The sequence below is a fragment of the Melitaea cinxia genome, chromosome 6 (genome assembly GCF_905220565.1).
Source record: "Melitaea cinxia chromosome 6, ilMelCinx1.1, whole genome shotgun sequence".
NCBI classification, from domain to species: domain Eukaryota; kingdom Metazoa; phylum Arthropoda; class Insecta; order Lepidoptera; family Nymphalidae; genus Melitaea; species Melitaea cinxia.
In genome coordinates, this window is record NC_059399.1 from 10,529,769 (window position 1) to 10,551,953 (window position 22,185).

General features: G+C 31.5%; 1 protein-coding gene across 1 annotated transcript; it reads left to right on the forward strand.

Annotated features, from left to right (window-relative positions):
- Window positions 1-19,169: 19,169 nt before the first annotated feature.
- LOC123654648 (deoxyribose-phosphate aldolase) lies at window positions 19,170-22,158 on the forward strand. Its single transcript, XM_045590540.1, has 6 exons — window positions 19,170-19,253; window positions 19,344-19,537; window positions 20,133-20,265; window positions 20,908-21,137; window positions 21,364-21,510; window positions 21,885-22,158. Exons 1-6 carry the CDS (start codon window positions 19,226-19,228, stop codon window positions 22,053-22,055), a joined length of 903 nt encoding a protein of 300 aa, XP_045446496.1. The 5' UTR covers window positions 19,170-19,225; the 3' UTR covers window positions 22,056-22,158.
- The last annotated feature ends 27 nt before the right edge of the window (window positions 22,159-22,185 follow it).

Consider the following 22,185-nt stretch of genomic DNA (forward strand, 5'->3'; position numbering starts at 1 on the left):
TATATTTCGCCATACACGAAAAACGAAGTGTATTTTATTTTTATTTTATTGTAATAATTAATTATTAATATTCTAAATATTTAATACTATTGAAACTGTCTGTTTAAAATATAAAAAATGTTATGATGTGTGATGATTTTAACTTGAACATTAATTCAACAAGTGTTACGAGTACAGTTATAGTAAATTTTGAATGACTTCTGGCGCTCTGTAAAATACAGCAGGTAAATAAGGTTTTTAATAATCATAGGAGCATGTTGGACATGTCCTTAGTGCATCGCTACGCAGTATCAATGTGCAGAGAGCATTGGATGTAATTATAACGAAAGATTCCTAGTGATGTCAAGAGTGACACTAGAATTTTTTCTCACGCCGGTGTCTCTAATTGGTAAAGTGGCTTGGGTCCATGAATTTTCATCAAAAGACAAATTTAGAATAGAATTTCTTTTGAAATTTTGTAAAGTTGCATCAAGTGTTTCGGTCAGTCCAGGAAATTTCCAAATTGGAGTGCGGGCAAAATATACATTATTTACGGGACAAATAAATAACATATTAATATAGTATAAGCAATGTGAAAATTTTAAGTACCCAATTTGTCAGTGTTCTTTTAAAGAATATTTTAATTTTATTATCCGAAATTGGCTTTATGCCTTCAACAAAAAATGGTGCACCTAGGAGACAAAGTGTACTTTTTTGAAGTATTTTTAAATTAGAAGTATTTTTAAATTAGAAGTAATTTTATTATATAACTCCGTTGCCAAATTAATTTTGGAAAGTGATAGAATATCTGTGAAAAAAAATATTTTTTTAAATGCCAATGGGAACTCGATATTTAATATTGACGAAGCTGATACAGGCGTTAAAGAGTTAAATGATATATTGAATAGTTGCATAGACAGCTGCGTTCCAAGTAAACAGCTTAAAGTTGTACTATCTCGGTACAGTCACCCTGCTTGGTACACGCCTCTTACAAAATGCTACATAAAATTAAAAGCGCACTTTCATCGTCTTTACTAAAAACCTAAAAGGTCTAGTAAATATCGCGTAGAGTTTACGTGTAACAGAGCAATTATTAAATTGAGTATTAAAACTGATTTTCGAAGCTACTTTTCAATAAGAGCAGTAATCGACTGGCGCTCTGACTTGCTGCATAAAATATTATTCAAAATACCGTCATGTGCACCTCGTAACAATTTTTACAAGCCGGTTATTCCATTCTCAGCCACAAATTATCGACAGAAATAGTATACTCAATAGAACTTTTAGCTATGTAATAATATTAATGTTAATATCAATTTGTTTCATGGGAATATCAATACCAAAGAAAGCGTTTTTTAGATCTATGGAATCCATGCACTCTGGTAACTAGTTTTGTTTAGCTTTATATAGATTATTCTTTTTAAAAATATTCAGCATTGTTATTTTTTGTCCAGTTTCAATACGTGGTAGCTTGTTATAGCTTTTTAGTTTTCTATTCTGCAATAGTTGACTTATAGTCTATTTTATTACGGCTAACATAAATATATTAATATTAGATAGCTTTTAACTATTAGGAGAATACTCCTATCAATTCTTAAGTCATTGACCAAAAAGATTCATTACAGATATGTACAATAAAAAAACCCCGAATCGATTGACAAAATGTACTTCTGTAGCGATCGAGAGACTTCAAACATCCAGACTTAAACAAATAGCTTTGCATGCAGCAGCATATTCCTAGCGTTTGTAATTTTTTTTTTATAGATTTTGGAAGCTTCAACATTTAAATTTAACTTGTTCGTTTTATATCTGTAACGTGTTACTAACATGATAAATAACAATAAAAACATACAATACTATTTGCTTAACAAAACAATATTAATATCAGTAACGGCTGGTGACAGCAGTTACCTATAGATGGCGTGTTTGGGGCCATTATTTAGCATCTATTGTACCATGTCACGAACATTCGCGTCGGCTGTGTAGCACTTAATAACTCAGCTTCAAGCTACATTTAAGCTGACTCAGACAAGGTCGGAAAATATCTTATTGCAACCGTAAACACTACAAAATGGCTTTGGAATAGTTTTTCTGTATTCATTATATATTAGTCAAATAATTGATAAGTATTTGCTGTTATAGCTATATATATATATATATATATAGCTATAACATATATATATATATATATAGCTATAACAGCAAATACTTATCAATTATTTGACTAATCTTCATAATTTCGATGTGTACAAACAAGTAACGTTTAACGTTGATTCAAGATTATAATATACTAGCTGACTCCGCAAACGTTGTTTTGCCATAACGCAAAATTTCAAATATTTTTCTCAATTTGATCGCAGCACCAACTGTCGGGACAAACTGAAATTAAAATAGAATAATATTTAATATTTGATGCTGCGATGGTAGCGCAGTCTACCGGATCCAATGTAAAACGTTCCAAAATTAACAACTACTTATAAATGAAAAATTAGTTAAATAAACATTTTCCAGTGGACCAAATTGTAAATCTAAACCATCCTCGAATCCCCTTGAACTCACACAAAAAATTTCATCAAAATCGGTCCAGCCGTCTAGGAGGATTTCAGTGACATACACACGCACACAAGAAATATATATATAAAGATTATAACACATACAATAATATCATAATGCTATAATAAAAAATAAATATAATACGTCAGGAACCACTCTACACGCATAGTGAATCTTGACACTACGGAAATGTAGCTTATTAAAGCGCTTGCTTATACGACGTAGAAGTTTTATTACCACCGACAAGTTCTTAAAAGGGTAATGTATACCATAACAGATTCGTGTACTACATGCCTATTTATTATAAGTATACAAATATTTTTGTTTGTCAACAAAGTGATAAATGTTATATGAAAATTGCATGTATTGTATTTGATTTTGCCTAATATTCAAATCATAATAACATACTCATTAGTTTAATGAGTGAATCAATACTATTCGGCCGTGACTTGAATCAGGCTGATACCTTTATGTGTCTTTAGTAGAGCAAAGTAACTAAAGCAAGTTAATATTATTTTTATAATTGAACGAGAAAAAGCATTACAATTGTAGCTATCACTGAAAAAAAAAAATAACAAACGTAAGGTAGCTACGTTTGTTATTTTTATTAATTTTGTCACATGATACCCCGTCATTATGATTTTTGAAACGTGGATAGTATCGGAAAGCTTTATAATTTGTCAAATCATAGTAATTGATACTTTTACAAGCCACAAAGTAAAGGTAACAGGATCTCGATTCACATACATAACGACATAAAACGAATAATAATAATAATACGAAATAGCATATAACTTATTTGAAATGGTAACCATAACCTTTAGACAAAAATTGATGAGATATCGTTGAAAAATTGAGCGATGTATAACCTGGAGAAACAAATGTTAATGGCAAGTAAAAAAAGATAATAATAATAATATTTAAAAAATTAAAATAGTATAATAAAAAAATATAATAAAGCAAAACAATTAATGCGTTTTCACTGTAAAAAATAATTAAATAAATAGGAGTATTAGTTTTTCTTTATATATTGAAACATAAAATAAGTCCTTAACAATAACACTTCCAGTTGCGCATATTTCTGTTAACTTGTGTAATAGATACTTTAAACCTACCCTACATATTGTTAATTTCTTGTCTCAACTATTAATTGCTTATATATTGTATTGCGATGTACCCAACATATCATTTTTTTGTTTATATTTTCTCATGTAAGTGAATTGTATTCTTTTGAGAAATAAATGATCTGTAATCTTAAATGATTTAACGAAATTATACTCCTCACAGTTAGAACAGCAGATAAGAGCAAATTGTATTCGGAGACATTATAATCGATTTTATTATTTATTTTTTGAGAGCTAAGTTCATTGTTAAATAATGCATCGTTTTTTACTTTACCGACGAAAAAATCAAGATCTACACAAGAGTCAAATTTGTGTTCACTCATATTATATGACTTATATACTGACTTTGCTATTTTTACTAGCAAACCAAATATTTCAACCTAATAGTACAGTACAAACACAAAGTTTCAAATACAAATATATCCTGTGTGTAGAATTAATATGCAATAAAATTGATGTACATCTAAGTGATATTAAAATGATCACGAAGTTTAAATATTAAATTGTTTTTCATTTAATGTAGATATTTTTATATTAGAACGGGTAAAAAGGACCAAACACAAGCCTCATCAAACATTAAATATTTACAGGATGAGGAAGTCATAAATAGGATTAAGGAATTAAAGAAAATTGAAAATGATATGGGAAGCTGAAACTTCGCCAAGGCTAAACACGCACAAAAAGTGGGCACACATCCTTCAAATAATTAGAGTTTGGATAGAAAATAGAAAAGAGCTCAGTGATGTCTAAGACTTACACGATATAATATAATATGTTGAAAATACTAGCATAAATGGAAACAATATACATTAATAAACAATTCATAAAATAAAAACGTTAGAACAAAATATTTTTTTCGAAAAAATACTCGTAAAATAACTTAAAAAACTAATTACACTCTAAATAAACATCTCCTTTAATTTTATATATTTATATTTATTTTATTTATTAATTATTTATTAATATATTTATATTAATATTATTTATTTTATAATTATATAAAAAGAAAAAAAAATGAAGAAAAAAATCGAAGATAAATTTATACATCTAGAATAAATAATAGAATAGTTAACAAAAAAAATGTATCGTACGTTAGAATAAGAACCGGTCGGTGGACTCACGTCTCTGTTGGAGACATTACGTTAGTCCAACTTAAACAATGATATTGCTGAGTAACACCTACTTTGATTTAAAAAAAAATGCATGTTTTAGAAATAAAAAAGAACATGGGTTCAAAAGCCCGTGGATGTATATTACTTATATAAAAAAACATGTTCTTCGCATTCATGACCTATAAAATTCTCTTAAGCTTCACATGTCATCACAAGCCATATATCGTGAGCATAAATTCTGCAGGACATACAGAGTATCATATCTAAACGGTTATTAAACAGCAGACATTCATTCAAATCACCTTCACTACTATCAGCATACGGAATTGCACTATTTTGAAATTCCGTACCACTTCTGGCATGAATGCATTATTTTTATGTTTTTTTTTTTCAGGTATGTCTTAATTTGTAATTTGCTCTATTTTAGGTTCTCCTTCGTCGCTTACTTTTAGTTGCATATTTGTTACGACCAATAATAAGTTTTCCACTAGTAATTTTTCCACTATTAATAAAGAGTTACCCACTATTAATGAAAAATCAAGACACACCAAAAACCTATTATTTTCAATTTATGGAGAAATAACCGTAACTTCCATAAATACAGATGCTTTGGCATTTTTATTACGTAATATTATAGGATTCAGATGGATAATCTGTGGTCGTAAACGACCCTATATAATATATCAACGGCTTCCACGTAGGTACAGTAAGTCAACTAATATTTTTAGGTTTTTTGAGTTTTTGGTAACTTCGATACCAAATAGACTTTGTTTACTGACTTAGTCTTTAGATTAGAAAATAACAAAGTACTAAACCACATAAACTCCTTTTAGAAATCGGGTCGAATGCAGGCATACATTTATGTAGAATTTTATCCACAAGGCCTACGTGCTTTGTAATAAAACTACAACCGTATTACTGTACCAGTTTTTCAGTTTTTAATTTTTCAAACTTTAATTTTTTAAACTATTATTTTGTGATAGACCATACTAATATTTCTTTATTTTTCTTCTAATTATTTATTGACTACAACTTTTAAGGTATGAATTGCAACTGATATACCTACACTTTAATCATAATCTATTCAATATCATACTAATATTATACATAAAGTTGTCTAAGAGTTTGTTTGTTCGTTTGTTTGAATAAAAAATTAGTATCTCAGGAACTACTAGATCAAATGAAAAAATTATCTTTATATTGGATAGTCCATTTACCGCGGAAGGTTTATAGGCTATATAATATTTTAATACATTTTTTTTGCTTAAAATAATGCGAACGAAACCACGGGGCTTAGCTGGTGCAGTATAATTATCTACTTAATTTATGAACTAATACGAAGAACTTAGTAAGCAATGAAATATTTCTTATTTCCTTTCACCTGATTGTGATTTCCTTCTTTTCATATAGAGTAAATTACGGCTTGTACTTTATAAAATAAAAATCACCCAATTCGATATTACAAATAAAATCTCAGTAGGTAACAAATACCAATTGTGCAATATTTTTATACACAAGTTTAAAAGAAATAGACCCTTTATATCTTTTAATATTAATACGCTAGATGTTTGCGTTTTTAGAAAAAACTTCACAACTACTCCACATAAATTATATATCATTTTATAGATAATTGCTTGCTCTACCGGTATCCACAACAAAAAAAAAATATTATTGCTTTTATTTTTGTAAATTAATTTATTATTAAAATTCTATATATGACGGCTTTAATTTTGAAACAACGTCGACATGATTGACGGTCCGTGAACTTTTTGTTCAATTTCAGGCTTTTTTCCCCTGAAATCGCGGGACCCAGCTAGTATCTTTTAATTTGTGTGTGGCGTGTATTGAAGCACAAGAAATCTCACCAATGAAACGTTTTATTTTAAGTCATGTGAGGTTAATATAAAACATACCATTAATAAGAAGCAATTTTCCACTACTGTCTTAATCTAATTAATATTACAGATAGATATTTTTGTATTAAATTATCATTTTTTGCAAAAAATGGTTATCTAAATAAGTTATCCCAGTTAGAATTATAGGTACGTAGCGGTTATCAGCTAGGAGCTTAATCCACCACGCTGCTCCACTGTGGGTTAGCGGATATATTGGCCCTACTATGAGTAACGATCACTATAGGGTGTCTGTGATAACAATCGGACCGACAGGCTTACGTGTTCTCCGAAGCATTGTGTGGAGACCCACAAGTACAGATACTCAGGCCGAAAACTAATATTTGAACAAATACAAAGTACAAACATCTCTCCCAAGCGCAAATCGAACCCGGAACCGCCGATGTACAGGTGCCTACACCTCACCACCAGAGCGGTCGTCCAAATATAGATGTGCTTATGAAAAAGGGATCATTAATAACCAATTTTAAAGAAATATATATTTAAAACCATTTGCTATAGAATAAATTTTCTTATCAAATACATAGCCCACATAACGTGTGTTTTAAAAGAAAATTAGAAAAAAATATGTAAAACCGTCCAAACACTCTCCTTTGTTGATGATAGGAACGTGATTCGACATAAAATGTTGTGTGACGCATTTGCTTCTAAGTGAACAATGTCTATGTAAATCTGAATTTTATCTACGATGAATGATGCTTCTATTAGTAAAGAGGTAAAGATGTGACAGATTTTTTTATTTAAATCGGTAGTGGTATTAAAACAAGTCTAAAAAATATATCAACAACCGCTCTGGTGTAGTGGTGCGAGTAGTCGCCTAAAACACCGACGGACGGTCGACGGGGAGTTCGATTCTCACTTGGGATGGATATTTTTGTATTTATACAAATATTTCTTTCCGGTTTCCTTGTGGATCTCCCTACCGTGCCTCGGAAAGCACGTTAAGCCGTCGGTCCCGGTTGTTATCATAAATACCTGATAGCGATCGTTACTGATAGTAGAAACATATCCGCCAACCCGCAGTGGAGCAGCGAGGTGGATTAAGGTTCAATCTTTCTCCTATATGGAGAAAGAGGCTCGGAGGCCCGTGACCAATTTTCATAAAATTTTAAAACATGGCTAAAGGAAGCTTTAAGAAAGTTTAACATTGTAAACATCTAACCTAGATAAGTAAAACCACAATGGTCATTTATTTTCATGTAGGTACCTACTACTCACAACTTTATAAAATATATAAAAATGAGACCCATAACAGTATGAGACAAATCATAGACAATTACGATACGATGCAATTATTAAATTAAAAATATTTTTATCAGTTTATTGTATACAATGTAACATGCATTAATGTGGGTATGAGTAAGGTGAGTTAATTAATCTTGTTCAGTTTGCAGCTTCCCAATGGTGATATTGTGTTCGCCTTGCTAATGAATTCTCGATTCAGACAACAACACTGAGGTTTCTGAAACTTGAAATGTTCAGAATTTATTGAACGAACCAAACTTTCATTAAGTCACGTTCGTAACATGAAAAATTTTCGTTCCCATACTCGCTTAGAATAATATTGTGAATCTGGATTTTATCATAGCGATAAGAAGAAAGGGATCTAAAGTGAAATTCAAAGTTATGACCATCGTAAAACGAGGACTATATTATTACTTTTATAAAGTACCTTCAGGTACATTTATCTAGAAACGGATTTGAGGTAAATCTCTAGTCACATGCTAAAAACTATTAGGTAGGTAGGTACTATTCATAGTTACGTAAACCTTGAAACAAATATTGGAAGGATTACTATCATCTTACTAAGGCAGATCATTAATCATTACAGCCTATACAGACAGTCCACTGCTGGACATAGGCCTCCATAAGTTTACGCCAAAAATAACGTGAACTCATGTGTTTTGCCCATAGTCACCACGCTGGGCAGGCGGGTTGGTGACCGCAGCACTGGCTTTGTCGCACCGAAGACGCTGCTGCCCGTATTCGGCCTGTGTATTTCAAAGCAGACTTACTAAGGCAGATAATGTTGTAAAAATAGATAATGTGCCATAAACATATGGTAAACTAAAACATATTTCGGAATAGTATTATTTAATATTATATATTGTTATATACTTTATTGCACTCAAAAATACATATAGAAACATAAAATAATAGTAAGGTTTATGGCAAAGGTGGACTTATCTCTGAAAGAGATTTCTTGTATACTTTTGGAAGATTTTTTTACAGTAAGAAAGTATCTGGATGAGCCACACTCACCAGCTTTTGTCAATTGGCTGCAAGTAGACCCTTCTAGATCAATTTTCTTCCGATGGAATGTTTAAACTAAAGTTTACTGTCGTATATTAGGTCTAAATGTGTAAACCAAAGAAACAAACCAACAATAATAATATTAAATCTTCTAAAGCACAAATAGACACATTTTCTTTCTTGGGATACTGTAATGGGTCGTTGAAATGTTTATAGCCCCGTTTCACGTTCTGCGAGAAACGAATCTTCGATCACAATAAATTTTATCCAGAACGTAGATTTATTTTGTTGATTAACGTACTATACCGATAAGAAAACATAATAGCGTTTTGAACTGATTTGCGTTAACATTTCGTCGCTTCATAATTAGTTACGTAATAATGACATTTACATACATGATAATTTTATTTTTTCTATTAATTGAAATGTAGTTTACACATTCATATAATGTTCATCTTGTGTTAACACTACCAAACATAAATTATATTAGGTACCTGACCAACCGAGCTCCGCTCACGTGAAAATATCGGATATAGAAAACGACGGTTTCCAGATACTTTTACAATAGATGTTTAGTATCCACATTAATAGATGGCGCCTAGTAAATCTCAAAAACCATATCGCGCAGGTAGAAAACGAAATTTCCAAGATAAATAGACTTATCACTCCTTGTAGATACTACTGTTTATTAGCGTATGTTTATATTATATAACCAAGTAAGCAATTATAAAACTCATTAATTGATAAAAACTTTAATTTATTTATTATACATACTTAAAACTTAGATGCATCAAGAATGTATATACATCCGTTTTTCAAGTCATTTAAATAATCGTGTTTAAAAGATTAAACAAATATCGCAAGATAAAATATCAGGCCAGCAGTCCGACTAAGTCGACCTTATAGAAGATCACATCTAAATAACACTGCTCATAAGTAGTGTTGAGTTCCTGTGACAAGTAAGGTAGCCAGAGCTACTAGAAAGAGTCGAGGATAGGGTCGGTAATGCGAATTGGCATCAATAAGCTACGATATCCGCTTACTATCATATACATACAATGTAGGTTGTTAGTCACCTTTGTAATAAAAAAAAATAGTAAGTGGCACGGACGTGAACTACTCTCTCCTTTATTACAGTAAGAAACTTGATCGCTATTAATATCATGGTTATAAGAGAACTATACTCAATCTTGCTAATGGGTTTGTCAATTTCGTCTTTTATTCTTATGTCTGTATCTGGATAAGATTTCGGAAAAAGGTGAACATGATGACCCTCTGAGGCAAGATGATCCTTTTCAATTGTACCGAAGCTATTAAAGGTATCTAGGTTTATTTCTTTAAAACGTAGGTCCAGATACCCCGGCGCCTCCGTTAATTTGTAATTGTGTTGTTAATTTGTGTAGTGGTTTTAATCTAATACACGGTTAGTTCCAAGATACAATAATTATGTTTTTTAATTTGAAACAGTTTAATATGTAGTATAACAAAACAGGAAACAATATAGACTTGGGCAAGATAATTATGAAATTTGGATAGGGACATCTTGGAGACCCGGTACTACAAGCTGAGGATGTTTAGAAAAATAATAATAAAGGATCAGTAAATGTAATTTATTTATTTATTTACTTATTTACAGAAAAAAAAGATACAATTTATGTGATAAACAGTGCAGCAAAAACAATGAACAGTTTAACAGTGCACTGTGTTTCTAAAGTAATAGTACTAAAGTACATACGATATTATATACTAACATAAAAATATGATAGAAAGCTATACAAATAATAGATTATATTTTTATAGAGGCTAAAATACATTCAAAGCTATTAGTTACTGGCTTATTGACAGTCGCTTTAAGATTTTTATTAATATATATAATAATTAACTATATTAATACTATGTATTTTTCTTTTTTATACTCAATTCTTAATATCATATTATTAACATATTTTTTCCATTTTCTATACAATTTATCTCTAAATTTACATGCTTTGATTACACTTTCATTTATCCAATTATTATGACTACGCTTCGGATTGGTGTTTAATTTTATTTCGACTTTTGATTTATATATATTTATCATAGCAATCATTAATTATTTTATTAAGTTGTGTGTAGATTTCTAATGGGCATTTTATATTTTCAATCGCTTTCCAATTAATATTTTTTTAAGAGGCTTTTTAGGCGGTCGATTTTAATAATAACTTTATTTTTTATTCTATTGTCATGTATGGGTATTGTACTAAGGCACGTCATTGCAATCATTCTATTGTCGGAAAGTACAGTGTCAAGTGCTGTTGTTAAAATGTCTAGTGTGCGTGATTTAACATATATGTGGTCAATGTAATTTTATCCCTAGATATTTCTATCCGTGTGTAATCTGAGATCCCACACACTAGGCCTAAGTTAGACATCATATTATTAAATTATAACTATGTTTAATAGGACTGTCTGATTGTAAGTCAATATGGACATCACCTATTTAAAAGAGTTAGTGTTTACAGTCTTTATTTTTAAGAGATTTTTAAAAAGTTTTTCTAGTTCATTAATAAATAAACATTTACTATTGTTCGGTGGACGGTAGATTGCACACAGTTTTGCAGAATATTTTATAGACGCTAAAATACATTCAAAGCTATTAGTTATTGGCTTATTGACAGTCGCTTTAAAATTTTTATTAATATATATAATAATTCCACCTCCTTTACGCGCTTTACGCAATGCTGTGTGCATTGTATAACCGTCTAAGTTAAACATATTACTTATGGAGTCCGAAATATTTGCTTCAGTGATAACTATAATATCCAAAACTATATTACAATGTTTTACTATTTGTTATAAGGCTGAAAAATTTTTGATCATTGATCTTACATTGACATGAATACAGGACAAAGTATATTATTTTTAGTAGATAAACAATCTAAAAAGTTATGCAAATTTGAGCAATTAAATATTTCAGTTACTTCATTATTAATTTCCTCCATTATAATGTAAAATTATAATAATTACTATAGTTATATTAAAATTATAATAATTATAATAAATAATAAAAACAAAAAAAAATATTAGTTTATCAAATAAGCTTATTTATATCTTCTAATGACCTCAAAATTATTGGTTGGCTATCGCTGTTTTTTCTAACATGGATAACTCCTTTTTTGCACCATATGAATTTCTCCTTTAATTTATCTTTAGCATTCCATAAAAGATTTCTATTATAGGGTGTAAGAGACTCTTTCATAAATACTGTTTTATTAGAGGATATTTTATGTTCATTGGCTACAAGCTCTTTTAATAGTATTTTGGTACATTTGGATGCACTTAGCCATTTCTGGGTTGTTTCCGCATTTTTCATTTTAAGTTGTACTGTTCCAGGGAAATCGTTTTCTTTTGTCTTTCTTTTTAGCTTTACGTGAATCATTACAAGGCATTTTTAGTTTTGTTGCTATATTTTCAACAATAACCTTTATTTTATCTATCTCACTATTTGGTATATTAAAAATTTCTAACTGATCATTTTATTTATTTTGTTCTGATTCATGTCAAATCTGCTCTAAGGCTCTAATTCTATTTTCTAAATTAGAGTTTTTATTTAATAATTCTGTATTTTTTCGTTTTAATTCTTGAATTGTTTGTTTACAGAAATCGATACTTTCCACTATTTCGTCCATTTTGTCACTTTGATATTGTAACGGCTTAATAAAATCTTTTATTTGTCTTTGTATAGATTTTTCTATTTCTTTTATTAGTTTTTTTAATATGTATTTCATATTCATTGCTAAGTTTGGTGAATCACGTGTTAATTCATCGTTGTCATCATCATAATTGGGTGTAAAGAAGGAACTCCGTCTTAGTGAAGAATTATGGCAATCTTGACATGTCCATTCCAGATTCTCTGTTGTGCGTAATACGGTAATTTGCTTATTCGTTATATCTGAACATGTAGTGTTACTGTGTACCATTTTATCACATTTGTTACATTCTAGTTTTTACTTCGTTTGGTAATATTTTTTGCGCATTTATCACACTTATTCATGTTATATATGGGATTTAGTCACCGAATTTATATTCTCACAAGTCAAATAAATATAATTTTATTATAATATACAAAAATTACCAATTAGAGATGGTGGCATCGGCGTAAGAAAAATTACTAGTGTCGCTCTTCCTACGTTTCTTGCTTCTGCGCATAGTATCAAGGGTTTATGTTCTGACATCTTAAAATCTAATTCAGTCCATATTACAAATGCTACAAATGCAATAGAAAACTGGAAGTTAATGTGTCCTAATGGTGATATCCCGAAGGACGTTATAAAACAAAAACTTTGGGATATACCAATAGTTCACAATACTCATATAAGTTTGACGCAAAATCTTACAAGTGACAAAAACCGTGCAAGGGTTCTAGCTGTATCAAATAAAGAGTCAGGTCACTTGTTACACGCAATGCCGTCAAAAAATCTTAGGACACTTTTAGACAATGAAAGTTTTAGAATTGCTCTCGGTCTCCGGTTGGGAGCTCCACTGTGCTTTGAACACAGACTTCCGTGCGGAAAAGAGGTCGATCCTTTCGGACTACACGGCCTTTCCTGTAACAAGAGTTCAGGTAGGTTTTCCCGCCACGGTTCCCTAAACGATACCATAAAAAGAGCTCTTGCCACCATCGACGTTCCTGCTCTTATCGAGCCTACTGGAATTAGTCGCAATGATAGCAAGAGACTTGATGGATTGACGTTGGTTCCCTGGGAAAGGGGACGGGCGCTTTTGTGGGACGCAACCTGCGTTGACACACTTGCTCCGTCTCATGTCAGGAAAACAGCCTTAAAAGCTGGAGCCGCAGTGGAAAAAGCTGAAACGACTAAACGGCACAAATATTCGTCACTAATTCCAAATTACATCTTTGTGCCGTTTGGAGTCGAAACACTTGGACTTTGGAGTAGCAGTGCTAAAAAATTTTTAAATGAGATAACATTTCGCCTTATTGCCCCCACTGGTGAAAAGAGGGCTGATGCATTTTTTGCCCAGAGAATCGGCATAGCGATTCAACGGGGAAATGCTGCCAGCATTCTCGACACGATTCCACGCGGACATGATTTATACCAAAACTATCTGTAAATATTTAGTTCTTAAGTTGTGAATTGTAAATATGTATAATATTTTGTATAAATAAAATTATGTTTTCATATACAAGAATTAATAATATTTAAATTAAAATATAAAATCAATAAAAATAAATTGACATTTTTTTATGACGGTATGACGAATAAATGAATTATGACGGTAGAAGAATAAATTTACTCTCCTTAAAAGCTCTGACATCTTTACATTAACTTACAAATCATCTTAACTACGAGTATTCTTCCTTAAGAGGATAAACTTCTACACGTTTCCTTATCGTACATTTATCTACCCACTTAATAATTGATACTTGACTAAAAAAACACGGACTCAAAATTAGATCTATCTTAAATTATTGTGTCATTGCCTGGGGAGCATCCAAAAAGACATAATCTTCTCTTTAGAATGCGCTCAGCGAGCCATTTTAAAAACAGCCTTTAACAAACCATGGCGTTATTCCACAAACGCACTGTTCTTGGAATGTAACATTCTCCGCGTGAGACAAATTTACATATCATCGGTGCTTGTCCGCTTTCATAAAGTTGCGAAGACTTTAGCCATATAATAAACCTGACATCGTCCAATCTCAAAACCACCGTTCAAAAATGGCTACTACCAAAATGCTATGATCATACCGAGACCTTATTGAACAGAGATATTTAATATCATGCGCACACAAACCTATTATATATATGTATATGTGTCTGTGTGTGTATAATCTATGTTTATGAATCTGTGTCTTGTCCCCTCTGTTCAGTGAGTTAACCCGATCCCAAGATGATAGTCGTAGGGCTGGCAGAGGTACGCACACACACCCACACACATACACACACACACACACACACTCACACTCACTTGCAGATAGGCACACATCACCAATCATCAACACTACTACTTTAGATGTCGGGGTATAAAATACAGTGTACAAATATATTATTTACTATTCATATTGTACAATGACACTGATTTACACACGTACACACACACACACACACAAACACACACACACACACACGCACACGCACACGCACACAAACACACACACACACGCACACACGCACACGCACGCACTCAAACACACACACACCATATGTTGCCTTAGTTCTTGTATGTTCCAATCAAATAAACTTTAATTTATTTTTTTATTTTTTTAAATTATAAACTTTAAATGCATTGTTTTTGTTTAAGCTAAAGGAATCGTATTAAACTAATGGAAGGGACTGGACCCCACGAAACAGGGAATCCTAGTGTGGGGACCAGAGACATACTGTTCTTTTTGTAACTAAATATAACTGATGTAATATGTGTTAATGTTATGTACTAACGTTTGAAGAAATAAAGATTTATTAGATTAGATTTAGTAGATAAACTTGGTAAACAAGAAATTTCCTATCATATAAATATAAAACTACTACCGGACCCGGCAGACTTTGTCCTGCCAGGGAAACAGCTACCAAATTTGATAACTTTCATACCGATAGCAGCGCCACCTACCAGGTCCAATTGAGATAAAAACTACCCTATATCCCAAGTTGGACCAAATTACATATACTTACAAAATTTTATTAAAAATGGTTCAGTACTTTCGGAGTTACATACATTTAAAATTTTCATTGTTAACGCCCACCCCCGCAATCCTTATTGGGGATGAGTTATCATAAAATCCGCTCATTGATCATTTCTAGATCACATATATACATACATACATACTTACTTACTTACATATATACATACCTACATACATAATACTTAATAAACTGACGACAATAATAATTTTCCATTCTTAACGCCCCCGCAATCCCCTCTTGTAGGTGGAATTTCTTAAAATCGAGGTTTTTTGTAATTTACTCAAAATTTAAAGGGCTGATGGGCTAAACTCACTTCAGATTTGGGTTCAGTATATTTAAATACATAAGAATCTACTTGTGCTAGTTCAAAAACTCATTATGGATTCAAAATGGATAATAATCGCAAAAAAATGCAATAATACATCCATCAGACATCTTTACATTAACAATCGCAAAAATTATGCAATAATGCATTTTTTGCGACTATTAGCCATTTTGGCACTTTTTTGGAATTTACTCGAAATTAGGGGAGCGTAGGGATCAATTCTAAATTCGGATTCAGCGTATCGAAATACAAAATCCTAGACATATCTTGTCAAAGGCACAGAGTACTTTTTTTTGGGCCTGTTTAATGAAATTATTTTACTTTATTCAGTATTTTTACTTAAATTGTTCAATTGCACAATGAAGACTTAGATCCTTTGACGGTTCAGTAGACAATATTCAATATCAGCGTCACAGCAGAATAACTAAAACTATTTACTAGAAATAACTTATACATGGCCACTCACTGTGTGCCTAAATGTGGCTTTTATTACTATCCCAAGTTCCACCATCATAATATACGTAATGTAATATTTCTCGTGCTAGTAATATTTGATATTCCTCAATGTTTGTGGTTATTTCTCGTCATATTTTTTTGTGTAATACATTGAACTTATAAAAATCTGATAGTAGGGTACCGTCCTTCTTCCCTGATGTTGATGAAGTTTTGATTTTAAACCGTATTATGCTGTGAGATTAAAGTAAATCACATGGAAATATAATTTTAGAAACTTAATTATTGTTTTCGTATATACCCATGTAGTTGCTTTATCGTGTCTCGCATTTTTGCTAACATCAAAAAGTATTTTTTTTCCCATCGAAATAGTGAATTACACTTAAATAAATTAGTTTTTCTTCCAAAATGTGCAGATTCAATCTCCTTTTAGTGTTTGTATTTACAGTTAAAAAAACAATGTTATATCGTGAGACATCGGATAGGAACGCAGTTCCTTATTATAAAATACTAGCTGTGCCCACGGCTTCGCCCGCGTTAAAATCAGTGTATCACAAAGTTTTCCCGGAAAATTTCCAGTGAAACTCTCATCAAAATCGGCTTAGCCGTTCCGTAAACCTTCCCCTTGAAGCCCTCTCTCCATTGGTGAAACCGCATGAAAATCCGTTCAGTAGATTTTGAGCGAATCGATCACATACACTTTTGGGGACTAGTTTTATAATACACTAACTGCCCGCGACTACGTCCGCGTGAAGCGCGCGTCGCGTCGAACAAAATGGTTCGTTGAATTCGTCAGAATTGTGGTCTGAACTAATGTAGTAATAATTAAATAATAGTATTGTAGTGTAAATATGCTTAAAATATACTGCATGCAATTTAATTTTTAATATGGTTCTACGTAAATATATGCTACGGAATAGCGTAACGTACGCTCCTCCGTGACTCCGTGATGACAGGGGTAAATAAAAAAGTATTCTAGTAACGTAAATGTTAGATATTGTGATTTTTTTTTGTATTACTTATAAGTGATCAATATAAATGTTTCTTGAACATATAGGGTTGCAAACGCGGCTATTTTCCTTTAATCCGACCCTGCTGTATATGTTTCATTCAAACTATCAACCCCCAATTAAAATAATTAAACCCCCTTAGCGGTGGAATATCGTAAAATCCGTTCTTAGCGGACGTCTGCTAACTATAATTTACCTCCCTGCCAAATTTTATCTTTGTCAATCCTGGATGGATGGACGTGGGTGTCGTAAGAGGCGACTAAGGGATAACAAGGTTCCACAACCACCTTGGAACTTAAAAAGCCGACCGATGACGGTATAACCATCCAACTGCTGGCTTTGAAATACAGAGGCCGAAAACGGGCAGCAGCGTCTTCGGTGCGACAAAGCCAGCCCTGCGGTCACAAACCCGCCTGCCGCGTGGTGACTATGGGCAAAACACATAAGTTCCGGCCGTTTTTGGCGAGAACTTGTGGAGGCCTATGTCCAGCAGTGGACTGCGATGGGCTGATGTGCGTGTGTGTCACAGCTTTTTTGTCATTAGAATATACAAACATATTCTAAAGTAAGTAACCGAGAAAAAAAATGGTGGCGTTGTGTTGGGGCTGGTGAGGCGATTTACACCATCCTTCACATTCGTTTTTATACTATAATTAATTATGTTTGTTTTATTTTAAAATAGCTGACCCGGCGAACTTCGTAAAAAAAAATGAAAAAACGGCCGGAACTTATGTGTTTTGCCCATAGTCACCACGCGGCAGGCGGGTTTGTGACCGCAGGGCTGGCTTTGTCGCACCGAAGACGCTGCTGCCCGTTTTCGGCCTCTGTATTTCAAAGCCAGCAGTTGGATGGTTATACCGTCATCGGTCGGCTTTTTAAGTTCCAAGGTGGTAGTGGAACTGTGTTATCCCTTATTTCCCTATTACGACACCCACGGGAAGAGAGGGGGTGACTATATTCTTTAGTGCCGTAACTACACAGCTAAAAAGCTGTGAACGTTGTATCTAAAGACTTTCTGTAGTGTGTAGTTCTCTAGTAAAAATATATAATAATTATCGAATTATAGAATAATAATAGCAAACTGCAATAATAATAACAGTCATCACTAGACTATATACATTAGACACTGTTTAGCTATCATACATAAATACTGTACATAAAAGTCTTACGCTTTTTTTTAACGTGACAGACATTTTTTGCCGCTTAGGTTACCCCTCCGCAACACCCCATAAGGAACTTCGTTCCAATAAATCTTCGAAGTTGGTCCATCCAGTCAAAAGTTCTTAGGTACATAAAAAATACAATCAAAAATCCTCCATTTTTGGAAGTCGGCTAAAAAATTAAACTATAAAATGAAGTTTTATTATTATTCTGATATAAAAAGTTTGAATATGCGTGGAATACTTGTGTGACAACGAATTTCCTTTACAGGTTACGGTGCTACTTTTATTGAGAATTACCCTACTTTGTAGGTCACAATAAACTGATAAACACAATTGTTATAGCGACAAAACTATCTGTCAAAGTCAAATTTTATTAGAAGTAGAAGTAGAACATTTAATTGTGTTCGTTTTGTTAGTTTTAAAATTTTAACTCGACTCAAAAAAAAGACTTCAATCATAAAATTACACTGTTTCTTCTTAGAATAGATATTAGAATAATATTATAACTAATAAAAGTGATCTTCATGAAATAATATGTCAAATTGATGATAAGTTATAAAGAAAAAAAATACTAAACTAATCTAAGAAATATTTCTAACTTCAACTTCTTGAAAACTTTAGTGTTAAATATTTTTATTTTTAATTATAAAATACAAAATGGTGCGCGCTTATGAACAACGTTTGGGTAAGAGATACATCTTTTCCATTTTTTGCTTTTTATTGTAGGTACCTACATATCTAATAATCTTTTGATAATTGTAATTTTAATTTTTAGATACATCGGTTCTAAAAAATGTGTTTATAGATAAACATAGTGTTGAATCACAAATAAATAAAATTCTTACTAAGTATTCTGTAACCGAACGTAAGAATTATGAAAAGTGGTTAATAAAAGCAATATCTTTAATTGATTTGACCACATTATCAGGCGATGATACTCGTTCAAATGTTACTAAGCTATGCGTAAAGGTAAGAAAAGTTTTTATTCTTTAGTATATATTCATATTTTACATTTCTTTCTTATAAATATTTTATCGACTACTAAGTTAACTCACTCAATGAGATCAGATTATTTGTTTCGGCTTTTGTTACTATGAGATTATACTAGCCTAATAAATAATAGTTACTGATTTAACATTAATGACGATAAAATTATTTAAGTAAATTAATAAAAAATGCCAACCCACAGTCCAGCACCGTTTTATGTTAAGCTCTGACTCTTCTGCATGGAAAGAACCAAATGCCCAGCTATTTATGGGATTGTTGTTGTTGTAGACCAAAACGCCACTTAAAGACTTTGACTAAAAGAAATTCGTCAATTATTATATTTATGTACTTATATGTAAAACCTTATTAAAGTAACACAAAATAGACACAGGCAATGTTAACGCTTTGAAAGACTAGTATCATGTGTACCTGTGTAGTTAGCTCTCTCTAATTGAGGAAATAATAAATATATTGCTGATATAATTTTTTTTACATTATAATACTTCTACCTTATGATGATATTCTGTACCTTAATATCATAATTATATAATTAATTTAAATATAATAATTATTACAGGCTGCATATCCGCTTAATGAAGAAAATGATACTACTCGAACAGCGGCGGTGTGTGTGTATCCTAACAGAGTGGCAGATGCATGTGATGCTATTAAAAGACTAGGAATCGCAAAAGAGATTCAAATAGCTTCAGGTAATATAGGTTTTCTTTTACAAAATACTCATAAATTATTACACACAATAGTATAACAATTTCACACTAAACATTATTTGATTATATAATCTATTTCACTATGAATATTTTATTTGTTTATTATATGTAGGTAGCTGGTCTTACACTGATTAATTACAATGTAAAATAACACAAGATAGTTATTAGTTAACAGGGATGGGGATGAACTTCTTGGCATTAGATGAATTCACCATTTATACACTTCAAAATAACTCAAGTAATAGAATGAGTGAGGGTAGGTGAATATCAAGCGATGTGCTAAGTTGCGTGATTGGCGCATCTGTTGTTTATAAATCACTTGCTAATTGCCTACAACAGCACAGGTGTCGACATATACTTTATTAAACACATTACATAAAAAGATACCTTAAATAAAAATTTACAATATGCCCTTATTTCTATTTACCGATTTCTTCCTAACAAACATAAAATTATAGAGCTGAAATGAGTAATTTAAATACCATGACATCTTTTACGTTTACTAGTTATTTTTTTTTTTTTAATACAAAACCTATTTTTATTTTTATCAATATCAATTATTTATTTAAAAAAAAATATTAAAAATTTGAAACAATATAAATATATAAAACTATCAATTTCCAGTTGCTACAGGCTTCCCATCAGGGTTGTATCCCTTGCAAACAAGACTACAAGAAATAAAATTTGCCATTGCAAGTGGAGCCACTGAAATAGATGTAGTGCTTGATAGAAGCTTAGTTCTTATGGGAAAATGGGAAACATTATATGATGAGGTGGTGGAAATGAAAAAAGCTTGTGAGGATGCTCATCTGAAAGTTATTCTTGGTGTTGGAGATCTGGGAACATATGAAAATGTTAGTATTATCTACCTAATTTAATCATAATTATTATTTGTCAAGTACGATAGAGATATTACAGATACAGAATGTCTGGTAAATTTCTTTATGATCATATGTAATGTAAGTATAAATAAATGGCTGATATGATGACTATGCACATCTAAAAGTAATTCACTTAGTAATTAAAATATAGTTAAAAATATAATCGATGAGAAAAAATATTAACTTAAAACTGTTTCAGGTATACAAGGCGTCAATGGTATCTATGATGGCAGGTGCCGATTTTATAAAAACCTCCACAGGGAAAGAAGCAGTAAACGCTACACTCCCTGTAGGCTTAGTTATGTGTCGAGCTATCCGCCACTTCTACTTAAAGACTGGAAGTAAGGTAAGACAAATCATAATAATTTTAAAACCTTTTACATGTACTTACAAAACCTTTGTTTTTGCTAAGTTTAAAATAAGCGAAAAGTTGTCGTTCTATGGGATAACAATTTTTATTCACAGTTTATTATATAATTATTATTCACCTTAACTCCATAACAAGAGATTAAATTTGGAACTAGAAAAATTTTATCATCTTGGCGCGTGTAGTAAAAATTATTCACGTGTAATAAATGTGATTGTATAATTTTTGTAACTTTCATTAGTTGCAATGTAATTAATAGATATCGAAACTATTATTTTATACTAATAACTAATATGTATATTGATTACACTAATAAAACATTTGCTTGAGTTTTAATTAATATTTTTATGTAGGTTGGTTTGAAACCAGCTGGAGGAATAAAGACATCTCAAGATGCTGTCAACTGGCTTGTGATGATCTACTCAGAGCTAGGTGCCGAATGGTTAACACCTGAATTGTTCCGCATTGGAGCATCTAGTCTTCTCGCCGTTCTAGAAAAAGATTTACTTCAGAATGATAAATAAAGCCTGCCTTATTGGAATATACCGTTACTTTCTAATACAAATGTTGTGATGTGTAGATGTTAAAGAATCGGTTTTTTAATAAATAAAAGAATATATTTTTAAATGCATTTTTTTTATAATAAAGGTTATT

Coding starts and splice junctions, on each gene's coding strand:
- LOC123654648 (XM_045590540.1), top strand. CDS start 19,226: ATGGTGCGCGCTTATGAACAACGTTTGG. Junction 19,538..20,132: donor TTACTAAGCTATGCGTAAAG/GTAAGAAAAGTT, acceptor TAATTATTACAG/GCTGCATATCCGCTTAATGA. Junction 21,511..21,884: donor ACTTAAAGACTGGAAGTAAG/GTAAGACAAATC, acceptor ATTTTTATGTAG/GTTGGTTTGAAACCAGCTGG.